General features: G+C 46.3%; 1 protein-coding gene across 1 annotated transcript; it reads right to left on the bottom strand.

The window, feature by feature from the left end:
- Window positions 1-1,915: 1,915 nt before the first annotated feature.
- THBS1 (thrombospondin 1) lies at window positions 1,916-18,197 on the bottom strand. The gene is made up of 22 exons (XM_079914485.1): window positions 17,989-18,197; window positions 17,318-17,413; window positions 16,481-17,040; window positions 15,492-15,567; window positions 15,011-15,210; window positions 14,773-14,895; window positions 13,630-13,723; window positions 12,055-12,228; window positions 11,568-11,744; window positions 11,091-11,264; window positions 10,726-10,853; window positions 10,467-10,619; window positions 9,806-10,024; window positions 9,334-9,441; window positions 8,628-8,787; window positions 8,366-8,484; window positions 6,528-6,762; window positions 6,115-6,342; window positions 5,674-5,945; window positions 5,166-5,263; window positions 4,923-5,062; window positions 1,916-4,015 (listed from the first exon to the last, which is right to left on the bottom strand). The coding sequence occupies exons 2-22, from the start codon at window positions 17,382-17,384 to the stop codon at window positions 4,008-4,010; spliced, it is 3,513 nt and encodes a 1,170-aa protein (XP_079770611.1). The 5' UTR covers window positions 17,385-17,413; window positions 17,989-18,197; the 3' UTR covers window positions 1,916-4,007.
- Window positions 18,198-18,858: the final 661 nt, after the last annotated feature.

Below are 18,858 nucleotides of genomic sequence, written 5' to 3'. Positions count from 1 at the left end.
ACCCATGTGCTTCTGGTGTTTGACATGTATGTGTATGTGTGTGAGAGAGAGAAAGAGAGAGGGAGAGGGAGGGAGAGAGGGAGAGCAAGAAAGAGCGAGAGAAGGGGAGAGGGAGATAGATGTTGGAGAGAGAGCTTATGCCTTTGTAAACTGTTCCTGCAAATGGTATTTGCGGCAGAGTGAATCTTTATGTTACAAGAGTTTAAGAGAAGGAAAGGAAAACAGAATGATTTTAAGTAGTGAATTTTACCATTGAAAGAGGTGACACCATTCCATAGCATGTCAACCGAAAGTACCTCTAATAAGAACTGGCAAGCTGAATTTGTATAATATATTCAGCATGAAGGCTCCAGATTAATATATTCAACATGAAGGCTCCAGATTAAAAAAAAAGAAAGGCCCTGATAGGGAAAGAAAATGTTATTAAAAAATAAGTTTTTATTTTAAGGTTCCTTTTAGACCTGAGTGTTTGCCCCAGAACAAGATAGAGAAGAAAAGATATAAAAGAGCAAGAGCTAATTCATTTCAGGAATGAATTTAGGATCTTAAAATTTGAGGTTTTTCTACTTATGACTCCTCAAGAAAATTACTGGCATCACCTTTATTGTAAATTCCCAGAGGACCTAAAACTGCCCTCCTATCCAACTCTTTGAAATGCATGACAATAAAATAGAAGGAAAAAGCTATACCCCGATGGCATAATTTTAATTTTTAACACATCCTGTATTTTAGTACAACCTGATACGAAGGTCAGTCTTGGAGTGAATATGCAGCATGGCTGGGAAAAACCTCCTGTTCCCAGACACTTTTTTCTGTCCCATCTTGATATTTTGAGTTACTTTTGTTCTGTTACTACTTAAAAGTGAATTAGAATTCTCTCCCAAGACTTCACACGTTGAGCTGCTCAGAGAGTGAATGTCATGTTTCAAAGAATTATTTCTTTCAAATCAGTTTTCCAAATTTTATAACCATTACCAACACCTTCTAGTTCCTGACTCTTCACCTGGATACCATAAAATGATTTGGCAATTTATACTTATATAGGACTATGCTACCCTAGATAGATGTTTCTAGAATGGGAGAGAAAGATCAACAAGGAAAAAGAGTCTATCTCACTCAGCCAGTCCTTTTTGTTTTAATAGATCTCAAAGCGAGACCTTTAACCTACTCATAAATTTTTTTATTCTACCTGTTCTTATTAAAACTAAAAATTGGCCAGTATTCTACATTCATGGTTAGCCCACCTGAAACTCAAGTTCTGCTTATTGTAAGGCATTGGCCTTCTCTTCACAAAATAATTTGATTTTTTACATGTATATATGTTTTTAGGATTTCGTCCAAATTCGACCTGTCTCTGTAGTCATCCGTTTTTGACCAAAGGTATAGTCGTTCTCCAAAAAGTGTTACCTGTAGAGTTTGACCCAACTTTTCGAGGACAGTTCTTCCTCCGTTAACGTTTCTAAAGCTTCTCCACAACGTGCAATGGTGTTGCCCACCCAGTGCCCTCATTCATGGCTCAGAAGATGTAGCTGTGAATTCTGTGTGCTTCACTCCTGTTTTCCTTTTTCATTGTTTTTAGAAACAGAACTGGACTTTGAAAAGGATTCAATAAATGACATTTAGTGACACTGGTAAAATATGAACTTGTATCCTTTTGGGTCCCACATCTCGGGGGGACATTTCTCATTGCTGTGTTTTTAATATGACAGGTTAATTTTTGTTTTGTTCTTCTATTCCACAAATCCAGCAAATATGTCATCTAAGCAACTCAGTCTTCCTAAATCGTATAGGAAATACGAATGTTCCTGTTACTTACTGTGTTTTCTTTTTGTATATACTCTATTGGTTTGAGGATGGAATTTACCCATACCTCATAACATAAAGCCAGAAAACAAATAAAGATGGATACAGTAAGTATAAATATAAAGTTCCATATGATTTATTGTTGTTCCTTGTACATAAGAAACAGTAATATACAACTTACACTGCTTTAGAATGTAAAATGGATAAAAATGTGTACAAAAAAAGCACATTCCTAGAAAAGTATTGGCAAATAGTAAAAACAGGGAGGAGGGTAACAAGCAAAAAACAAATCAACAAAACAAAAAGAAAAACGAACAGTTCTTCAATTCAGTGTGCAAACATTTTATAAAAATAGAAATACTAACTCTACAGGCAGTATTTCCTGATAAATTATTTAAATAGCATATCTACACAATCTGAGATATCTATTCCAATGGCAATGAGAAAATAATTTATAAAAATAAAGCAATGGTATACAAGATGATAGAAAAACACAACTTTCAGAAAATGTATTTAACATTTCAATGCTATTTCCTTATTGGGAATACTTTTCTGTGAAGAATTTTTATACTATGTACAACATTGACTTTTTTTTTTTAGGTACTACAGTAGCTTTAAGTTTGTTAGACATTTAAACTCTTTTCTGCTTGATCCAAAAATTCTTTACTCAGTCACACAACAAATGAGGTAATATTTGTATACAAGTTTCACCTTTGTCATTTTTTTCATTTGGAAAAAGGCAAAAATAATAAATGTAGATGCTTTTCATCTCCCTGGAAATAGGCACAAGGGATGGAGCAAAACAGTATTAAAGCCCTCCTGGCTTTCTTTGCAAACTAAAAACACTTGCAAATGGACAACCAAATAATTCCACTTGAAAAAATAAAGGAAAAAAGAAGAATCCCAAATCATTCAGTCTAAGCACAAAATGAAGAGCAGCTTGCTGTGCTGATTTCCTTGTGCCATTCCTATGAAAGTTTTGCTGATCAATCTCAACTACCAGCTCTCAAACACTTTCCATATGAAACCTAGATTCCAGGTAGAACAGAGTTAATAAATAATCTGTATTTACAATCTTACAGTCATGAAGACTTGTAGCAAAGATGATATGCTTACGCTTCTTCCTGTTCCATGAATAGTCTTTCAGACAGATCCTCCAGAATAAGTAAAAAATAAATATTTTACATTGTAAAATGTTTGTAAAAAAAAAAAAACAAACACCAAACTACAGTCCAAAAGAGAAAATTGGAAAACTCCATGATATTCAGGAAAAGAGAGAGAAAAGGAATGTCTTAGTTGATAATTTTGTGCCTTTCTAACCATAAAAATACAAGCACGGCTACCTTTCCCTTGGGAGGTAGCCCAGTGCTCACTGAGATGGTAGGTTTTCTTATTTCCCTGCTACATCTGCACAAGCTACGTCTGGAATACAGCTGACAATTTCAATATAACCAGGCAGTGGCAGCCAGCACTGCCTTGTGCTGGTTTAGTTCTGACTCCCTGTTCTGGTTGCTACAGGTGATGTGTAAGGGGTGGAAATCCGGGAGGAAGTCCACAAGCCAGTCTTTTCCTTCCTTCCCTGCTTCTATTTAAGTGCCTATTTACGTGGGTCAATCAGCTAACATGGGTCAGCATCATGAAATCCATCAACAGTCTTTCCCCTGAAAATGATTTAGTACCGAAAAAGGAACAGTCCCTCCATGTTTTCTTCATACAATCGTCTCTTGGGTATGCGCCCTCCCCTTAGGGCTTCGGCCCCGCCCCCCCATTCCCGAGGGAGTCGGTCAGGGCTGGTTTTGTTTGTCAATTCTAGCGAGTCCTCCCTTCTCTCACACGCCTGAAAACGCTTTGGAGTCCACTGCTCAGAGCTGGCCTCACAATCGCCCTCTGCCCTGACAAAAGCAGAGTGGGACAGGCACCTTCCAACCGAAGCAAGTGGATGCTTTTGATTTTTCAAAAGCCAACCAAAGTCATTGTTTATATCCTTGGAAGATTCTTCTCATTCAGAGGCTGAATGCTGAGTCTGATTTGGAAAATTGCATTTTCTTGAGGCAAGTCACATGTTCTAAGAGTCCACACTGATGCAAGCAGAGAGCAAAGGCAGGCAGGGAGGAGTGATCCTGGGGGTTTTCTTAAGCCCATGGTTCCAGAAGGTGCAATACCAGCAATGGTTATGATCAGTCTTTTCATCAACAGTTTGATGATTAGGAATCTGTTAAATAAATAGACAAACACATAAATACATAAACTAATTCATCAAGGCATCGTCATCTTAATATCCCTTAATACGTTAACAACCTAGGCATAGCTCTACTTTTATAATGTCAAAAGCATATTTTAAGATTGTCAGCTTATATAATTACACGTTAGTGTGTTGGAACATGGTTGCTAGGAGCTTGACACTGCATAACCTTCTAGAACTTATGCTGTGCTTTCTAAGTCTTTCCGTGTTAAAACTCTAGGGAGTTTTATTTTACAACTTAAGACTCAAAGATTACACCATAATTTAAATATTGAGTAACAGCAACCATATTTTTTTTACTGTGCTTCATCTTGTTGGCTCCAAGCTTGGCCCAGTAAACGTTTATTAAGCACCTGTTTTGTAGGAGACCCAATGCTAGACTCAGTGAGAGCTTAAGTAACCACTAAATGAAAAAAAGAGCAAAGGTTAGTAGTGAAAATTAATTTAACATGCCAACATGAAGGCAATACTCCTTTCCCTTCCTTTCCAAGAGGGAAAGGTTCTGAAAGACAACCAGGGCCGTAATGGCATGAATAAAACTAAGTGGTGTGCAAGACATAGAAATGTAAAATTTTAAAAATTTTTAGGTATTATTGCTGGGGTCTGAACTGTACAGGAGCTTGTCTGCAGTTTACTTTGCGCTGGCTATGAAGAGAACAGAGATTGCTAAATTAAAATGGTTCACAAGGACTCAGCACTTCATAAGCCGCAGTTCATAGGCACTATTTCATTTTTTATCATATGCCTTCAACAGCAAAATATAAATAACGCTTTCTGTAAAATAGCCTTTAAATCAGCCTCTCCCATGACTGGCATTCTTGGTATTGGTCTGAACTAGGGATGTCAACTGGTATATTCACTGTCATTTTGCTCCTACCTCTGCATTCATATTTCAGGTCAGAGAAGAACACCATTTCTTGAGAGAAGACGAACAACCCTAGCCTACCGCCAGCATAGGTTTTGTCATAGATGGGTCCTGAGTCGGCCATGATTTTCTTCCCTTCATACATCACCACTCTGCAGGAAAAAGGAAGTCGCGTTAGTGACACCCTTGCTTTTTGGTCCTCTCCTTCTCTCCCGTCAGTGTGACTTAAGTGAAATTTAATCAGAGCAATCTTACCTAATGAAACCGGTCTTTGGCCTGTGGCTCAGACGCCATCTGTAGGCGGTGAAATCTTTCCAGCCTATTTGACGAGGGTCATGCCACAGCGTGCGTACCTGGAGGAAAAGGAAACGAAAAGGTTGAAACAGCCTCATTATGAGATTTATATTTCATTCCATGAGAAACGGTGCTTGAAAGGTACAGAGTTGACCTAAATTAGAGGGCTGCAATGTAGGGTTTTTTTCCGAAGGCCTTTTTCATTAGATGTGTAGCCTTGAATGTACATATAAAGCAGAGAGAAGAGAAACTTTTATTTGTTTGTTTGAAGAGGCTAAAACTGCCTTTGGATTTGAAGTGGGCTCCCCTCTCAGACCCTAGGATGTTTTTTCAAAGCAGAACTTAATGCTGCAGTTGGTGATGCGGGGAACGTGATAGCTAAGATTCCCTGTTGGGAGGCTTGGCCAAAGCACAGCATCCCTTGTGCTGGTCTAGCACCTCTCCCCCTTCTGCAGGGTGTTGTTCTCACCTGGCCGGGGGTGTTTCCTGTGTGCCACAGGGCATTCCGCAGGTGCTCGCCAGGCCCCGTGGTGGAGTTCACGACCTTCACAGAAAGGCCGGAGTATCCCTGAGCCCTTGTGGGGTTGGTGTCCCAGTAGGACTGAGTGACTTGCTTCCACATCACAACGTAGAAGCGGCTGCTGGACTGGTAGCCAAAGACAAATCCGGCATAGTCATCATCCCTTTCGGTGTTGATGAAGAAGGTGCCACTGAAGTCCACAGCGTTAAACTCATCATAACCTGGAAGAGGAGGCCAGACCCAGGTTAAAACCGGCAGCCTTCGGGAGGTTCTCCGTTACACTCCTAGGCATTTTTTAGCACCCATGGGGACACACACGACTGCCAGCTTTTATATTTGCTTCTTTCCCCTCTATGCACTGGCCTTTCGTTAGAAGAACTCACTACTCACCTACAGCAAGTCCAGGATCACAGTTGACGGTCTGGACGAGTTCTTTACCCTGATGGCGTACAACCCAGTTAGGGTCATTTTGGGACGTCCCCTTGGGATCTAGAGGAATCATCTGGAATCGGCGGAAATCGGTCTCACTGATATCAACGTTTTCGGGACAGATGTCATCGATGTCTGGCACGTTGTCCTGGTCAAAATCATCTTTGCAAGCATCACCTCGACCATCACCTGAGGCCAAAAAGGCAAGAGTACAGTGAAATTCTGAAATAACCGTGACTGGTGCCAGAAATTCACTGTCTTCTCAAAGCTGACATTTGGTCTGTTCATCCTTAAATGCATTCAGCTTTGTTTTTATTTCCTGAATCCAGACAGCCATGGTTTCAGTGACTCTAAAAGTGGCTCCAGTGACTCACCATCAGAGTCCTTCTGGTCAGGATTGGGCACGAGCCTGCAGTTGTCCTTGTCATCAGGAATGCCGTCATTGTCATCGTCATGGTCGCAGGCATCACCCTTGCCATCCTTGTCATGGTCGGCCTGGTTGGCGTTGGGCACGTAGGGACAGTTGTCCAGGTTGTTCTGGTGGCCGTCTTCATCAATGTCCTGATTGTTGTCACAGGTATCTCCAATGCGGTCCGAGTCAGAATCGAGCTGAAAGAGACAGAAACAGAGGGTCAATTGGAGTATGAATCATTGATGCTAAAGAGAACTTATGTAAGATTCTCCAGTGTTGGATTCGGCCAGTGAGGTTTGAAGTCTATATGCCACTGCCAAAAGCTAGTCATATTAACAGATTTTAAATGTTTTTCTTCTTGACTCTTGTTTTCATATGACAGTTTTAATAGGGATTTTTGTTGTTGTTTTTTTTTAAATAGAAAACTGTCGAAATAAAATTCAATAGAAAGCATTAACTAATCCCCAAGGATGGAATGCCATGTTAACTGCTTACATTTTAATGATAAATGAAATTCTTTGAGTACAATTTGTTATTTTCCATTTAAGTTTTCAATTAGGAAATTGTTGACACGTCAGCGTCTACTCTAGGTCATTAAATCATGGCAACATGGCACTGCTTTTTATACATACTTGGAAATCCATGTGGTGGGATCAATTATTTTCTTCTTTTTTTTAGGTATTTGGTTTTATATCTCTAGTCCATAATGGTTGTCAACTGTTGGCTCAGGTAGTCAGAATTCTAAATTTTTTCAAAACTGTACTTCTCAAGAGTACTCTTTTACATTATTCAGTGTATGTGGGATGCTTAGGGATTATTTATACACAAGTTGAAATGTTTCTTGCCAGTATTTATGCTCTTTGCCATTAAGATTTTTACATGATTCATTAACTGTTATAAACTTTATTATTATCGGAAGAACCAAAAACTCATCCAGGGAGGTTAAACGGCATTGAGGTTTAATTTATAGTAAGATCCAAACTCAACATAGATGACCCTCAATGCCATCTGATCAGGAAAGCTATCCCAGATCATTCGTGCTTTCCCATTACGGCCCCAAAGAGATTCATCCTGTCGCTTTCTGTTTTATAGGAGCTCAAACGAACAAACATTAGGAGCTCAGCTGGACTTCTCATTTTTTGAATCTTTTAAAAATATTCCCATTTTTTAAAAGCTGGTTTCTATGTTTTCAGAACAATGCCTTAACTTTCACAGCTAGAAAATAATGATGAGCAATTACACAAGAAAAGGAACTTGTTCTGGCTGATGTCTATTTGCAGCACTCCCTGGCAGTGCTACGGAGAATTATCTGCTTGCAGTGCCAAACACTTGAAGAATGACAATGAAACAGGGATTTCTCCAGTTTGGGGGAATTATTTTTAGTTTGAATTTCTTGCAGCCAGATTATATCATTAGCCATGAAAATGGTTGTGTATCGTGCTTAGGGATATTTTCTTCCATCTCTTAGTTTCAAATATGATTAATATTCCCGTAGAGTCGTCAGTCACAGATTTCTGCTTTGTATAATTTATCTTAACAATGGTAGATCCCGCTGAGCAAGTCACGTGGACCTTCTTGTAGAAGACAGGATTGACATTACAAGACTGTCACACTAAAGACCTATGAGACTGTGAGGAACTCATGTCAGGCAAACTGTTCACATGAAAATATTACAGTTGGCTCTGAGAGCACTGAGAGCCGTGGTAATGTTTGAACTCTGTTTAACTCCTCTATTTTTTAGGGGCCTAGAAAGGGATATTCTAACACTTTACTGAAAGATTCTGAAAGGCATCCACCGACCTGATCTGGATTGTGTTCCAGGGGGCAGTTGTCACACTGATCTCCAACCCCATCCATGTCAGTGTCTCTCTGGTCCACGTTGTAGACATACTGGCAGTTGTCCCGTTCATTGAGGATACCTGCAGAGAACAGGGGACAGGTAAGAGCTGGAATCTCCAGCCTCAGCTGTTTCAACCAAATCGCACCCTAACAGCCAGGGCTGCTCAAGGTTGAGAGCCAAGTGAGAGACACTGGGGCCCGCTGGAGTCAGGGAGTGCCTTACCGTCCCCATCAATGTCTGCTGCGCAGGCGTCTCCTTCCCCGTTGTTGTCCGTGTCAGCCTGGTCTGGGTTGTGGTTGTAGGGGCAGTTGTCACAGCGGTCTCCCACGTCGTCTCTGTCATAGTCATACTGGGCTGGGTTGTAATGGAACGGACAGTTGTCCTGCAAAGAGAAGCAGCAGAGCATTTTACAACACGGTCCATGAAGCCCGCCTCAAACCACATGCAGAATATTTATAAAACTGTGAAAATATGCAACAATTATTTTCTATTTAGTGGATATACTAATTGAATCCTCTGTAAAATGGTCACTGCAAAAGTTAAAAGCCAGGACATAATGAATGAAAAATGAATTGCTGTTGGTTACGAGTCAGTGAGATGTAAATAGAAACTCAACATCACTGCTCTCAGTGCGCTCAAAGAAAATCTTAATGTGACTTAGAGAAGACATTTGAAACCAATCTGGGGAGCGAAGTGTCATTTGTTCACATATTGTAACCTCTTGCTCCAACCAGGGGAAGGGAAGGTTGTGATGAAAAACAAAACCCTAATTTAAAAATTCTCTTGGCAACATCTATGTCCTCAAACTACTGAAACACAACAAATAACTTCTGATGATCCTAGATATCAGTAACGTCATTGAATCTCAAGGTGTTACAGGCTGTTGCTGAATACAAAAGCTGAAAGAGGAGTAGAAAATGTTTTTTACCCTGTCATCTGGAATTTTATCATTGTCATCGTCATCGTCACAGGCGTCGCCGATTCCGTCCTTGTCATAGTCTTCCTGCCCTGAGTTGGGAAGGTTGGGGCAATTATCCTGGAAAGAGAAGACACATTACAGCTGCAGTTTGCATGCCTTTTGCTCAGCTCAGGCACCAGAGATAAACGGTCTAGACTTTGTACACGCTGGGAACACAGCCATGCTCTGCTGGTATTTGGTAGAGAAGTGAACATTTTTTTGGACAACATAATCGACTGTGGAACACAACTGCCCACAGGGCCTGCTGCCCCATTCATGATCTTGGCACCAAGTGATTTAATATTAATAAGAATTAGGGCTGCTCTGCCTTTGGATGATTTAATCTTTCAGTTTCATTTTCAGACTTTTAAGCATTTAAAATCCCTCAGCCTGTTCCCTTGATAAGGGCTTTCTGGAGGTGGGCGAGAAAAGCGGGGGCTACCTTTTTGCAGTGGTAAGTTGCATTGGCCACGCACACCAGGTCCTTGTTGGGCCAGCCGTCCAGGTCTGTGTCCTCCCCACAGATGATGCCGTTGCCGGCGTAGCCGGGCTTGCACTCGCAGCGGTACATGGGGTCACTGTAGTGGCTCAGGTAGTTGCACTTGGCATTCTTGTTGCAGTCGTGTGTGCCGTCCATGCAGGGGTTGCGGGGCTTGCACACCTGAGGGTACATCCTGACATTAAGGCAGAGCCTTCGAGAGTCCCCAGGCACCGCAGAACCAAGAACCCAGATCCCCATCGTCTCTGAACAGACAGAGCTCCATGGGAAGAGTGTGGGTCCTCCCCATCCGCCCCTGGGTATGTCCAGGTTACAGGCTAACGTGGCTTTATGTGCGTTTTCCTTGAAATTGCTCAGCACCTAGACACTTAGAAGTCCATCCACTCACAACTTGTTCCAGAGCAGCATTGTCAGAGGTGATGGACCTGTTTTCCTTGCTGGAGGTACAGTGGATTTTCTAGTCCCGTTTCTAAGAGCTAGGTTGTCCACTCACCCCCTTCCCTGTTTTTTGTGAAGGGTATAAGATGACATTCCCTCCTTTCGTGGCTCTTTCGCTCGAGGACACCCCTCCTTCACTCCCGTCTACGAGTCCCCTCTGCTCTACCTGTTTGTTGGTGGTGGCATGTTCCACGCCCCGGCCGAAGGGCTGCGAGCCAGTGAAGCGTGGCGGGCAGGGCAGGCAGTTGTAGCCGGGGTCTGTGTTCTCACACCTGTGCTCTCCGTTGTGGTTGAAGCAGGCATCAGGGACTTCTTTGCACTATGGAAGAAACAGCAGTTTGCTTCGTGTTTAGAGAACACTGCCAAAGGAAATGACTAGGACAGGTGAGCTGCTTTCCTAGGTCTGGTAACTCCCAGCTTCTCACCTCATCAACATCTTTGCACTGGATGCCATTTCCGCTGTAGCCCGGGGGACAAGCACCACACTTCCAGCTGCCGTCAGGGTAGCTGGTACACTTGACGTCCGCAAAGCAGGGATTGGACAGGCATCCATCTGAGACAAGAGAGACAGGCAAATGGTGGGTCTCAGCTGCTTCCCAGTAACTGCCATTCTGGACACTTAAACCAGGGTGTAAAATATTGTAGGATCTAAACAACTGATAGCTTGTTGAGATTATGCTGTCCGTCTGGCATTTTAGAGTAATCAAATCACTCAGGACCATTCAAAGCCGAACCCCTGTGAACGCTAACCATGGCACTCAGTGGTTCTGTCCTGGGCTGCATGGCTTACCGATGGGACAGTCCTGCTTGTTGCAGATCTGGTTTTCTGTCACATCACCAACGCAGTCCTTGCCTCCAAACTGGGGTGTGGGGTTGTTGCAGAGCCGACTACGTTTCTGCACCCCTCCTCCACAGGTGACGGAACAGATGTCCCATAGCGACCAGGGTCCCCAGCCTCCATTGACTGTAAGAAAATGAACCACAGGCCAAAGTTAATGCCGATTTTCAAACGCCTTACCTTCACAGGAGACTCTCCTGAGTTTGTTCATGCTACCCTGACACATGGAAAGAATGTTCTGGAAGAGGGTGAGTCTGAAATTGTTCTTTCTGTTTACCATTAAAAGAAGCCGCTGCGCTGTGCAGGACTGTGCTTCTATTTGTTTCTCTAGGAAGGGACCTTTCCCCGTCCATGACCCACCGAGCTGGAAGCTGCAGATGCCAGCCAGCCAGCTGGGCAGAGCTGCTGCCGGGTGACGCGTGCACTTACTGGGGCAGGCGTCTTTCTGGCAGGCTTTGGTCTCCCGAGCTTCGCCCTCACATGGCTTCCCATTCATCTGGGGGCTGGGAGAGTTGCACAGCCGGATTCTTGTGATCACACCGTCTCCACATGTTACAGAACAAGACGACCACGGGGACCAGTGGCTCCAGCCGCCATCCTGTTTAACTAAAGGACAAACCAGATGGTTATACGGTGCTTCCCATGAGCCAAGCTCTGTGCTAGTGCCTTTAAATGCATTATCTAAACAAAATCTTCAAACTAGCCCTATCAGGAACTATTCTTACCCCCGATTTGCAGATGAGGAAAGAGCCTCAGAGAGGCTAAGTTGTGCTCAAGGGTGCATAGATAAGGGGGAGACTTGGGATTAGGTCCAGAGGCTAGAACCTGTGCTCTTAACCTCTGTGTTACGGAGCTGCTGTTGGTGACGACAAGGACAGGTCAGTTCTCCGCATCCCCAAGTGGCCAAGATACTTACATCTCTTGTCACACTCCTGAATGTGGCAGGTCCGTGTCTGCACGGAGGAGCCCTCGCATCTGTTGTTGAGGCTGTCACAGGAGCGGCCACGCTGCTGGATTCCGTTGCCACATGTCACAGAGCAAGAGGTCCACTCAGACCATGGGGACCAGCCATCGTCCGCAGAATCGCTGGCTGCAGAGGACATGGGCGCATTTAGCGTGCAATCATTAAAACAAGCTATTCTTTAGACTGCTCTGCTCAGGACTTTCTTCTTCCCTTGCTAGAGGGTGACAAGCAATGTAGTTGTTAGGCCAGTGGCCAAGGGGTTTATGCCAGGTCATTCTGTGCACAGCCTCGTAGCAGTTGCATGCTTTGCCTGGGCTGGTACAGCTGAGCCTTTTCCCAGTGTGTGTTCCTATTCATCACTCCCTCTCTCCTCCTGTCTGCATTTCAAATGAGTTTCCCTTTTCTGACTTAAGATATTTCAGTAGGCAGTTCCAGTCCCAGGCTTCCAAAAATACTTGAGTTTTAGGCAACTTATAGGAGTCACTTCTGCCTTTCAGGGGAGCCAGAGACCATGTGTTTGGCAGATGAAGTTGAAGGCAGCAGAGCCGCTGTTGGCTGTGGCTCCAGCTCGGTCATGAGGTTAGTCAGTATGTTGCTTCTCTCACCCTAGCATTTGGGACCTTTTCTGCATATATTTTCACAAGAGGAAAGTGCGTTTGTTTATCATCTGCCCAGGCACGATGACTATAGTCACGTCTAGCTGTATCTGACACGAGACAGAGAACTTGTTTTCTCTTGCCATCAGCTGGAAGCTTTCCTAGCAATCCCTGATTCAAGTTCAGAGCTCCGCCAGTCCCCAGCTGGCTTTGTTCCCTTTAACCCACACCTGAAGTGATCTCTGGAGGGGACTGGTTATTCTGAGTTGTGATCAGTGCGTGTAGGTGCAGTGGGTGTGGGAGGTGTGGGTGTGAAGGGTGAGTACTACTTTCTCGTCTTATTTATCTTAGTTGTGATGAATCATTTTTATGACTTGTACCTACTATACTGTCTCAGCAAAGTGATTAATTCATACTGGCAACAAAAGCCAGGGATTGGGTACCATGAAACAACACAGTGCCCTATTTCTTTTATGGCCCTGACACTCAAACTGCTGTTTTGTCTTAGGTCTCTTATGTCTGTATACAAAATGGGTAGAACTTTCAGGCCCAATTAAGTCCAATGCTCGCACCAAAGCCATCCATTTCTCTGGTGAGCAGATTTTTCTTGACTCTAGGCCATAAGGTCAAATTCTAAAAGCAGTCAACTTAGAGCTATCACTGCTACCGATTCCTCTCTTCTTTCCTCAAAGCATAGGATCATTCTCAATAAGCTATACCAAGATTATTGCCTGTACTGTGATCCAGGGGGGTAATCAAGTTTAGTCATAAGGGCACTTTTGGCTCTCTACAGCAGACAAGCCATCAGTTAACCAGGTGTCGCAGCAAGAAACTGAAAGAAAAACATATGATGGAGATGGGGGTGGGGTTCAAGCACTATGTACAGTTGATCCAGTCGCTGAAGCATGATTATGCAGTTTTAAGAACTTACGCCAACACCGCGGGCAGCATTCTCCATCAGGAACTGTGGCATTGGAGCAGGGCATGATTGGGCAGGACACTTTTTTGCAGATGGTAACTGAGTTCTGCAGGGCAGGAGTGAGGGAGAAATGGTTTACTAGGCATACTGCAAGCCGAAGTTTACATATTGAAACATTTCCATTACAGGTTGACACGTGGTCAGGGCTGTTAAATGCTCTAGTGGAATGATTTTAATAGAAGATCTGCCTCTGTCATGTTGGCAGCCACCAGTACTGTAGAGACAGTTCTGGTGCTAGTTACTTGTCACTCCACCCCTCGGAGAGAGCTTTCTTAATTGCCACTTAGTCACTTTCTCATGCACAGGACAGCGTGAAGAGTTTCTCCAGCGGGAACCACTGAATGTCACGGGTCAGATCTATTACTCTGCATCTAAAAATCAAACTCATGAAACTCAGCCAGGACTTGAAAAGTTTTAAATTATATCTTTATGGGGAAAAGAAGATCAATGAGCATCGTATTTTCTCATGTATAGATCGGGCTTTATATTATATTGGACGAGAATGGGAATTTAGTAAATCTGACTCGCAAATCCAGCAATCCGTGATTTGTATTTCAGCTTGACTTTGCTCAATGAGTCAGGTAAACCCCCTTCACTCCCCTGCCCCTGGCGTTGCAGGGTGGGCAGGGAGACCCAGAAGGACATACACACTGCAGGCAGTGCCATCTGAGCTAAGTGGGCAGTTCTGTCCTAACATGGTGGGCTAAGTGATTTGAACAGCAATCAGTACTGTATTAAAAGAATCTCTGTGTCATAGCTGAATACGAATTAGGGTTGGGGGGAAGAAAGTTCAACTAGGTTTTACTTACCTGACATTCAACACTTAGCCCTTGAACTAAAGCAGGTAAGTTACTGAGATGTTTAAGTAGATACGTTCTTTTAGATACTTAGCCTAGGGTATCATTAAGACTTTGAAAAACTCTTGGGCATTTAAAGGTTTTCTAGATGTCATAACTGCATCTTAAGAAAAAGACACCATTTGGGTTATCAGGCCATGGAACATAAAAAGGGCCTGTGTGGCTATCTGGATCTTCCCCCAGAGACTGTGGCTTCAGTGCACCATCTATTCGTATCTCAGTCTCTCGAGCCCCTTACCTGGCAGCGACACTCAGTGCAGCTGTCCACCGTCCACTCCTCGCTATTCCTGTACTGGACTCCGTTGTGGTAGCAGAGCGGGGGCCTCCTCAGCTCATTGACCAGCTCTTTGTTCTCTTCAGTCTAAAAGGGGGAGAAAGGTCATTAGCGTCCAGCCTCACTTTCAGTCCCTCAGCATCATCGGTGGTACACGTTCGAGGGCTCGTGCTAGCGGGCGGGGGGGGCGGAGGCCACTGACCACTTTGCGGATGCTGTCCTGCAGCGTGGTCACGATGGTGCGCAGGCCCCTAAGCTCCAGGACCATGTTGGATAGCTCGTCACAGGAGATGCCGCACATGGCTTGCAGATCCTTTGTCTTGTGGCCAATGTAGTTGGTGCGGATGGCAGGGCTGGAACCGTTCACCACATTGTTGTCAAGGGTGAGAAGGACACTGGTAGCTGCCAAGGAACAGAGGAACACGATGGGGAAAGTTATAGAGGATCTTCAAGCAGAAGACCTCACCTGCCAGTCCCCAGGGTTCCTAGCCGTAAAAGACATTTCATTTTGGGTGAGGGATGCAGGAGGACGGGATGCATGTGTGTGCTGTTGGAGGTCACCTTTATATACCTCTTAGCTATGTTCCCTGGGGTAATTTATGCACAACCACCATTGCATACGTTTCTCAACTTGTTTTGGGTGGAATTGCCCCAGTTTCCCTGTATGCCCTAAAAACACTTACAGCTGGAGCAGCCTTTGTTCCTGAGGATGTCTTCTGGTGTGGTTCCAAAGACAAATCTCACGTTCTGCAGCACGCCCTGTGGGAGGACACACATTATTTGTAGACGCTTGGTGGGGGAGGGGGGGCGGGGGTCAGTGGGTGGGGGAGACTGTTTATGCTGGGAAAAGCACACAACAGATGTTCTAGAAGTTTCAAAGAACTCCCTTTTAAGATCACCATGTCAAAATAACACACCAACATGAACAGCCAAACAACTTCAAAAATCTTAACTGTGTCTTGTGCCAAGTCTTCAGTGTTGTACAAAGAATTCAGTTATCAGCCTACTCGGAGACACAGGAAATGGAATCTGATACTGAGACCGGAGGATATAATGACACTCTCCAGTGTCAAAGAGTTAAATGTGGGCGTTTCAAAGCCACAGATACAAAGATCTAGACGTTTAAGCATGGAAGAAGCTGCAGCAGCAAATAGCCACTATTTTAATCTTTTCTTTGAGACCAGTTACATCCCCATGAGGAATCAAATAGCAAAGTGGTATTTATTCTGCTCCTAAAAGTACCCACTTCAAGCAGTATTGTAATTGCTGGAACACATTTGAAATAAGTTCTTTCCTTGAGAAGAGCATAAAGAGTATTTAAGGTTTTGAACAGGCTGTTATAGGAAAACTATTTCTTGTTTCCTTTAGTGGTTTTCAAAGTCTGGTCCCCAGAACACCAGCGCCAACCTCACCCTGGAACTGGTTAGAAATGCCAGTTATCAGGCCCCATCCCAGACCTATTGAATCTGAAACTCTAGGGGTGGGGTGCAGCAGTACCCATTGTAGCAAGTCCTCCGGGTGACTCTGATGCTCCCTGAAGTGTGAGAACCGCTGCTTTAATACACAGGCAGGATTTCCTGTCCTAGAACCCCTGCCTCTCCCGTGATTGCCCTCCTGGCAGATCAGCTGCCTCTCAGTCGACCCCATGGACCAGGAATTGAAGAGGCCTCACCTGGAAATTGTCATTGACACCTCCTTTGGCGATGCGGAGCCTGGCGATGCTCGCCAGGTCCCTGGTGAAGATGCTTTGGATGGGAGCATCCAGCTCAGCATTCTCCATCTTCTCACAGTCGATGTACAGCTGGGCCCTGTCCTCCTGCACAAACAGGGTGATGCTCTTCCACTGGCCGGTCGCCAGGAGTGCTTCTTCCACCGACACCACATGCTGCTTCCCCTGCACGGTCAGGCTCAGGTCCAGGGTGCCCGCCTTGCCATTGGAGACCACGCTGAAGACCTGGCCGGAGTGGTCTTTCCGCTCCACGGCCAGCAGCGTGCCCCGGGTCTTCTTCATTTGCCTCAGGGAGGCCAGGAGGAGGAAACCTTTCTCCGCCCGCACAGCATCCACTAGGTCTTGGAACTTGTCGTCAGGCACAGGGGGGATCAGATTGGCATCCTCGATGCGGAAAGCTGGGCTGGAAGGGTCAGGACCCTTCACCAGTCGGCGCCCGGAACCCTTGCGGGCAGCCCCCGTGAGTTCAAAGATGTCAAACACGCTGTTGTCTCCCCCAGACTCTATTAGACAAGAGCAGGACACACGGTGAGCTCTCTGGGCTGGGCCTGGGGTGGGGCTCAGCTCTGGGGTGTGGGGCAGAGGGACAGGGTGAAAGCTCCTGGCAGCCACCGAAAGAGCTGAATAAACACCAGGGTCACAGGGAACCTGCATCCCGACGTTCGGTCAGGGCTCAGGGGAGAAGCAGCTGGGAGGGGAGTGCATGGGAGGGAGGCACACCTGGGGTAACCGGACCTCTTCCTCTTCCCTCCCCCCTCAAAAGGTATTATACAGACTCACCTGGAATGCGGTTGGAGCCGCACACATGCCACAGGAACAGGACACTGAGTCCCCAGGCCAGCCCCATGGTGGAGCTGTTTGTGCCCAGCAGGGAGCCTGCAGCAAGAAGCACAGAGCCCAGGGTCAGAGGCAGCCAAGCAGGGCGGGTGGGCAAAACCTGGCTGGGCTTGGGGCCGGGTCCCTGGGGATCCCCCTTTGGCTCCACGTTTGCGGCAACGAGGGGCAACAGTACTTACTTTGGAGAGGGCAGCAGGAAGAAAACGAGAGAGTTGAGGGGAGGAGATTGTGGGGCAAGACCAACAATCGGGGGGCGGGGTGCCTTTCCTTAAGAAGTTGAGGGTAAACAGCAGCATCAGGAGATATAGTTTGGGGGCCCGGGGAGGGCACGGGGGGAGTCTAAACTCTTTTCTAGAGGACTGATAGAAAGGTTTAGGGAAGACGAGGAGAAGAAAATCTTGGGGTGTCCTGGCGAGTTGGTTTGTGAACCCCAGGGCTGGAGAGGATGGCCCTTGGAGCCCTTCCATGAGAAGAGTCCCCCAGCGGCTGGGAGGGATAGGATGGGGAAGACGAAAAGTATGAGATCCGGGGTCCCTGAGGCGCCGAAGCCTGGGAGCTCCAGGTGGATGGCCAGGGCAGCACTGGTCCTCGGCGGCCGCCCAGGGACTCCTTACCTGTGTGGACACGGGTGCAGAGGCCGGGGCCGGCGACGAAGGCGCAGCGACGGTACCGAGCGCTGGAGAAGCACGGGCAGAGCGGTACGCCCGGAGGCCGAGGGGTCGGAGGCTGCGCGGGGAGAGCTCGCCGTGGTGAGCGCTCGGCGGCCGGCCGGAGTGCACTGGCTGGCAAGGCGGCGGAGCCGCTCGCTTTTAAAGAGGCGCTCACATTCCTGGGGTTTCCTCTGGCCAATGGGAGGCCGCCGGGCAGGAAGCGGGAGGGGGGGGCCAGTCTGGGTTCCTCTCTCCGCCCCCCACTGCCTGGCGCACAACTTTCCAGCTAGAAGGGGAAGGGGGGCGACAGGGGTCGGGCCGAGGAGCACTGGAACTTCTCAGAAAATTAGGTGCCCGCCCACGCGGCCTTGACGCTCATGGGCTCAGCACTTTGGCTCTGGCGCCGCGCGGCCCCGTGCACTCTGTGCGCATCCCGAGCCGACGGGGCTCTGGACAGCCACCCAAGACCCTTAGGGGGGCTTTCAGGCAAACCCGTTCCCTTGAATGCCTGCGCGACGGCTGAAGAGTGGACACGAGCCCGTTTGTACGGGAAAAACTGAGCCCGACGGGGTAAATAGGACCATGAGGAAATCAGTTGTTGAAGGAGTTCCCTCTTGGGTACTTGTTGACCCTCGTCCATCCATCCAGGTGGGGTGGGGACCATGGGGCCCACTTGGCGCCGCGCTCCTGCCCTCGCCCCACGCCTGTCCTCCGCCTGACCCCGCCCCGCGAGGGACGTGAGTAAGGTGTCGCGCCGGCCAGCAAGGCGGCTACGGGGCTCGGCTTCCCACGGCGCGTCAGGGCATCCTTTCTGCAGCTGCCGGCCCCGGAGTC

Source organism: Stenella coeruleoalba, assembly GCF_951394435.1.
Source record: "Stenella coeruleoalba genome assembly, chromosome: 2".
Classification (NCBI taxonomy): domain Eukaryota; kingdom Metazoa; phylum Chordata; class Mammalia; order Artiodactyla; family Delphinidae; genus Stenella; species Stenella coeruleoalba.
Note: the sequence above shows the minus strand (reverse complement) of the source record. Positions and strands in the feature narration are given on the sequence as shown.

Excerpts from the sequence above, each read along its gene's own strand:
- THBS1 (XM_079914485.1), bottom strand. The coding sequence starts at position 17,384 with ATGGGGCTGGCCTGGGGACTCAGTGTCCTGTTCCTGTGGCATGTGTGC. Across the intron at positions 17,041-17,317 it reads CGGCTCCAACCGCATTCCAG|AGTCTGGGGGAGACAACAGC; the intron begins GTGAGTCTGTAT and ends CTTGTCTAATAG. Across the intron at positions 14,896-15,010 it reads AGGACAGCATCCGCAAAGTG|ACTGAAGAGAACAAAGAGCT; the intron begins GTCAGTGGCCTC and ends TCCCCCTTTTAG.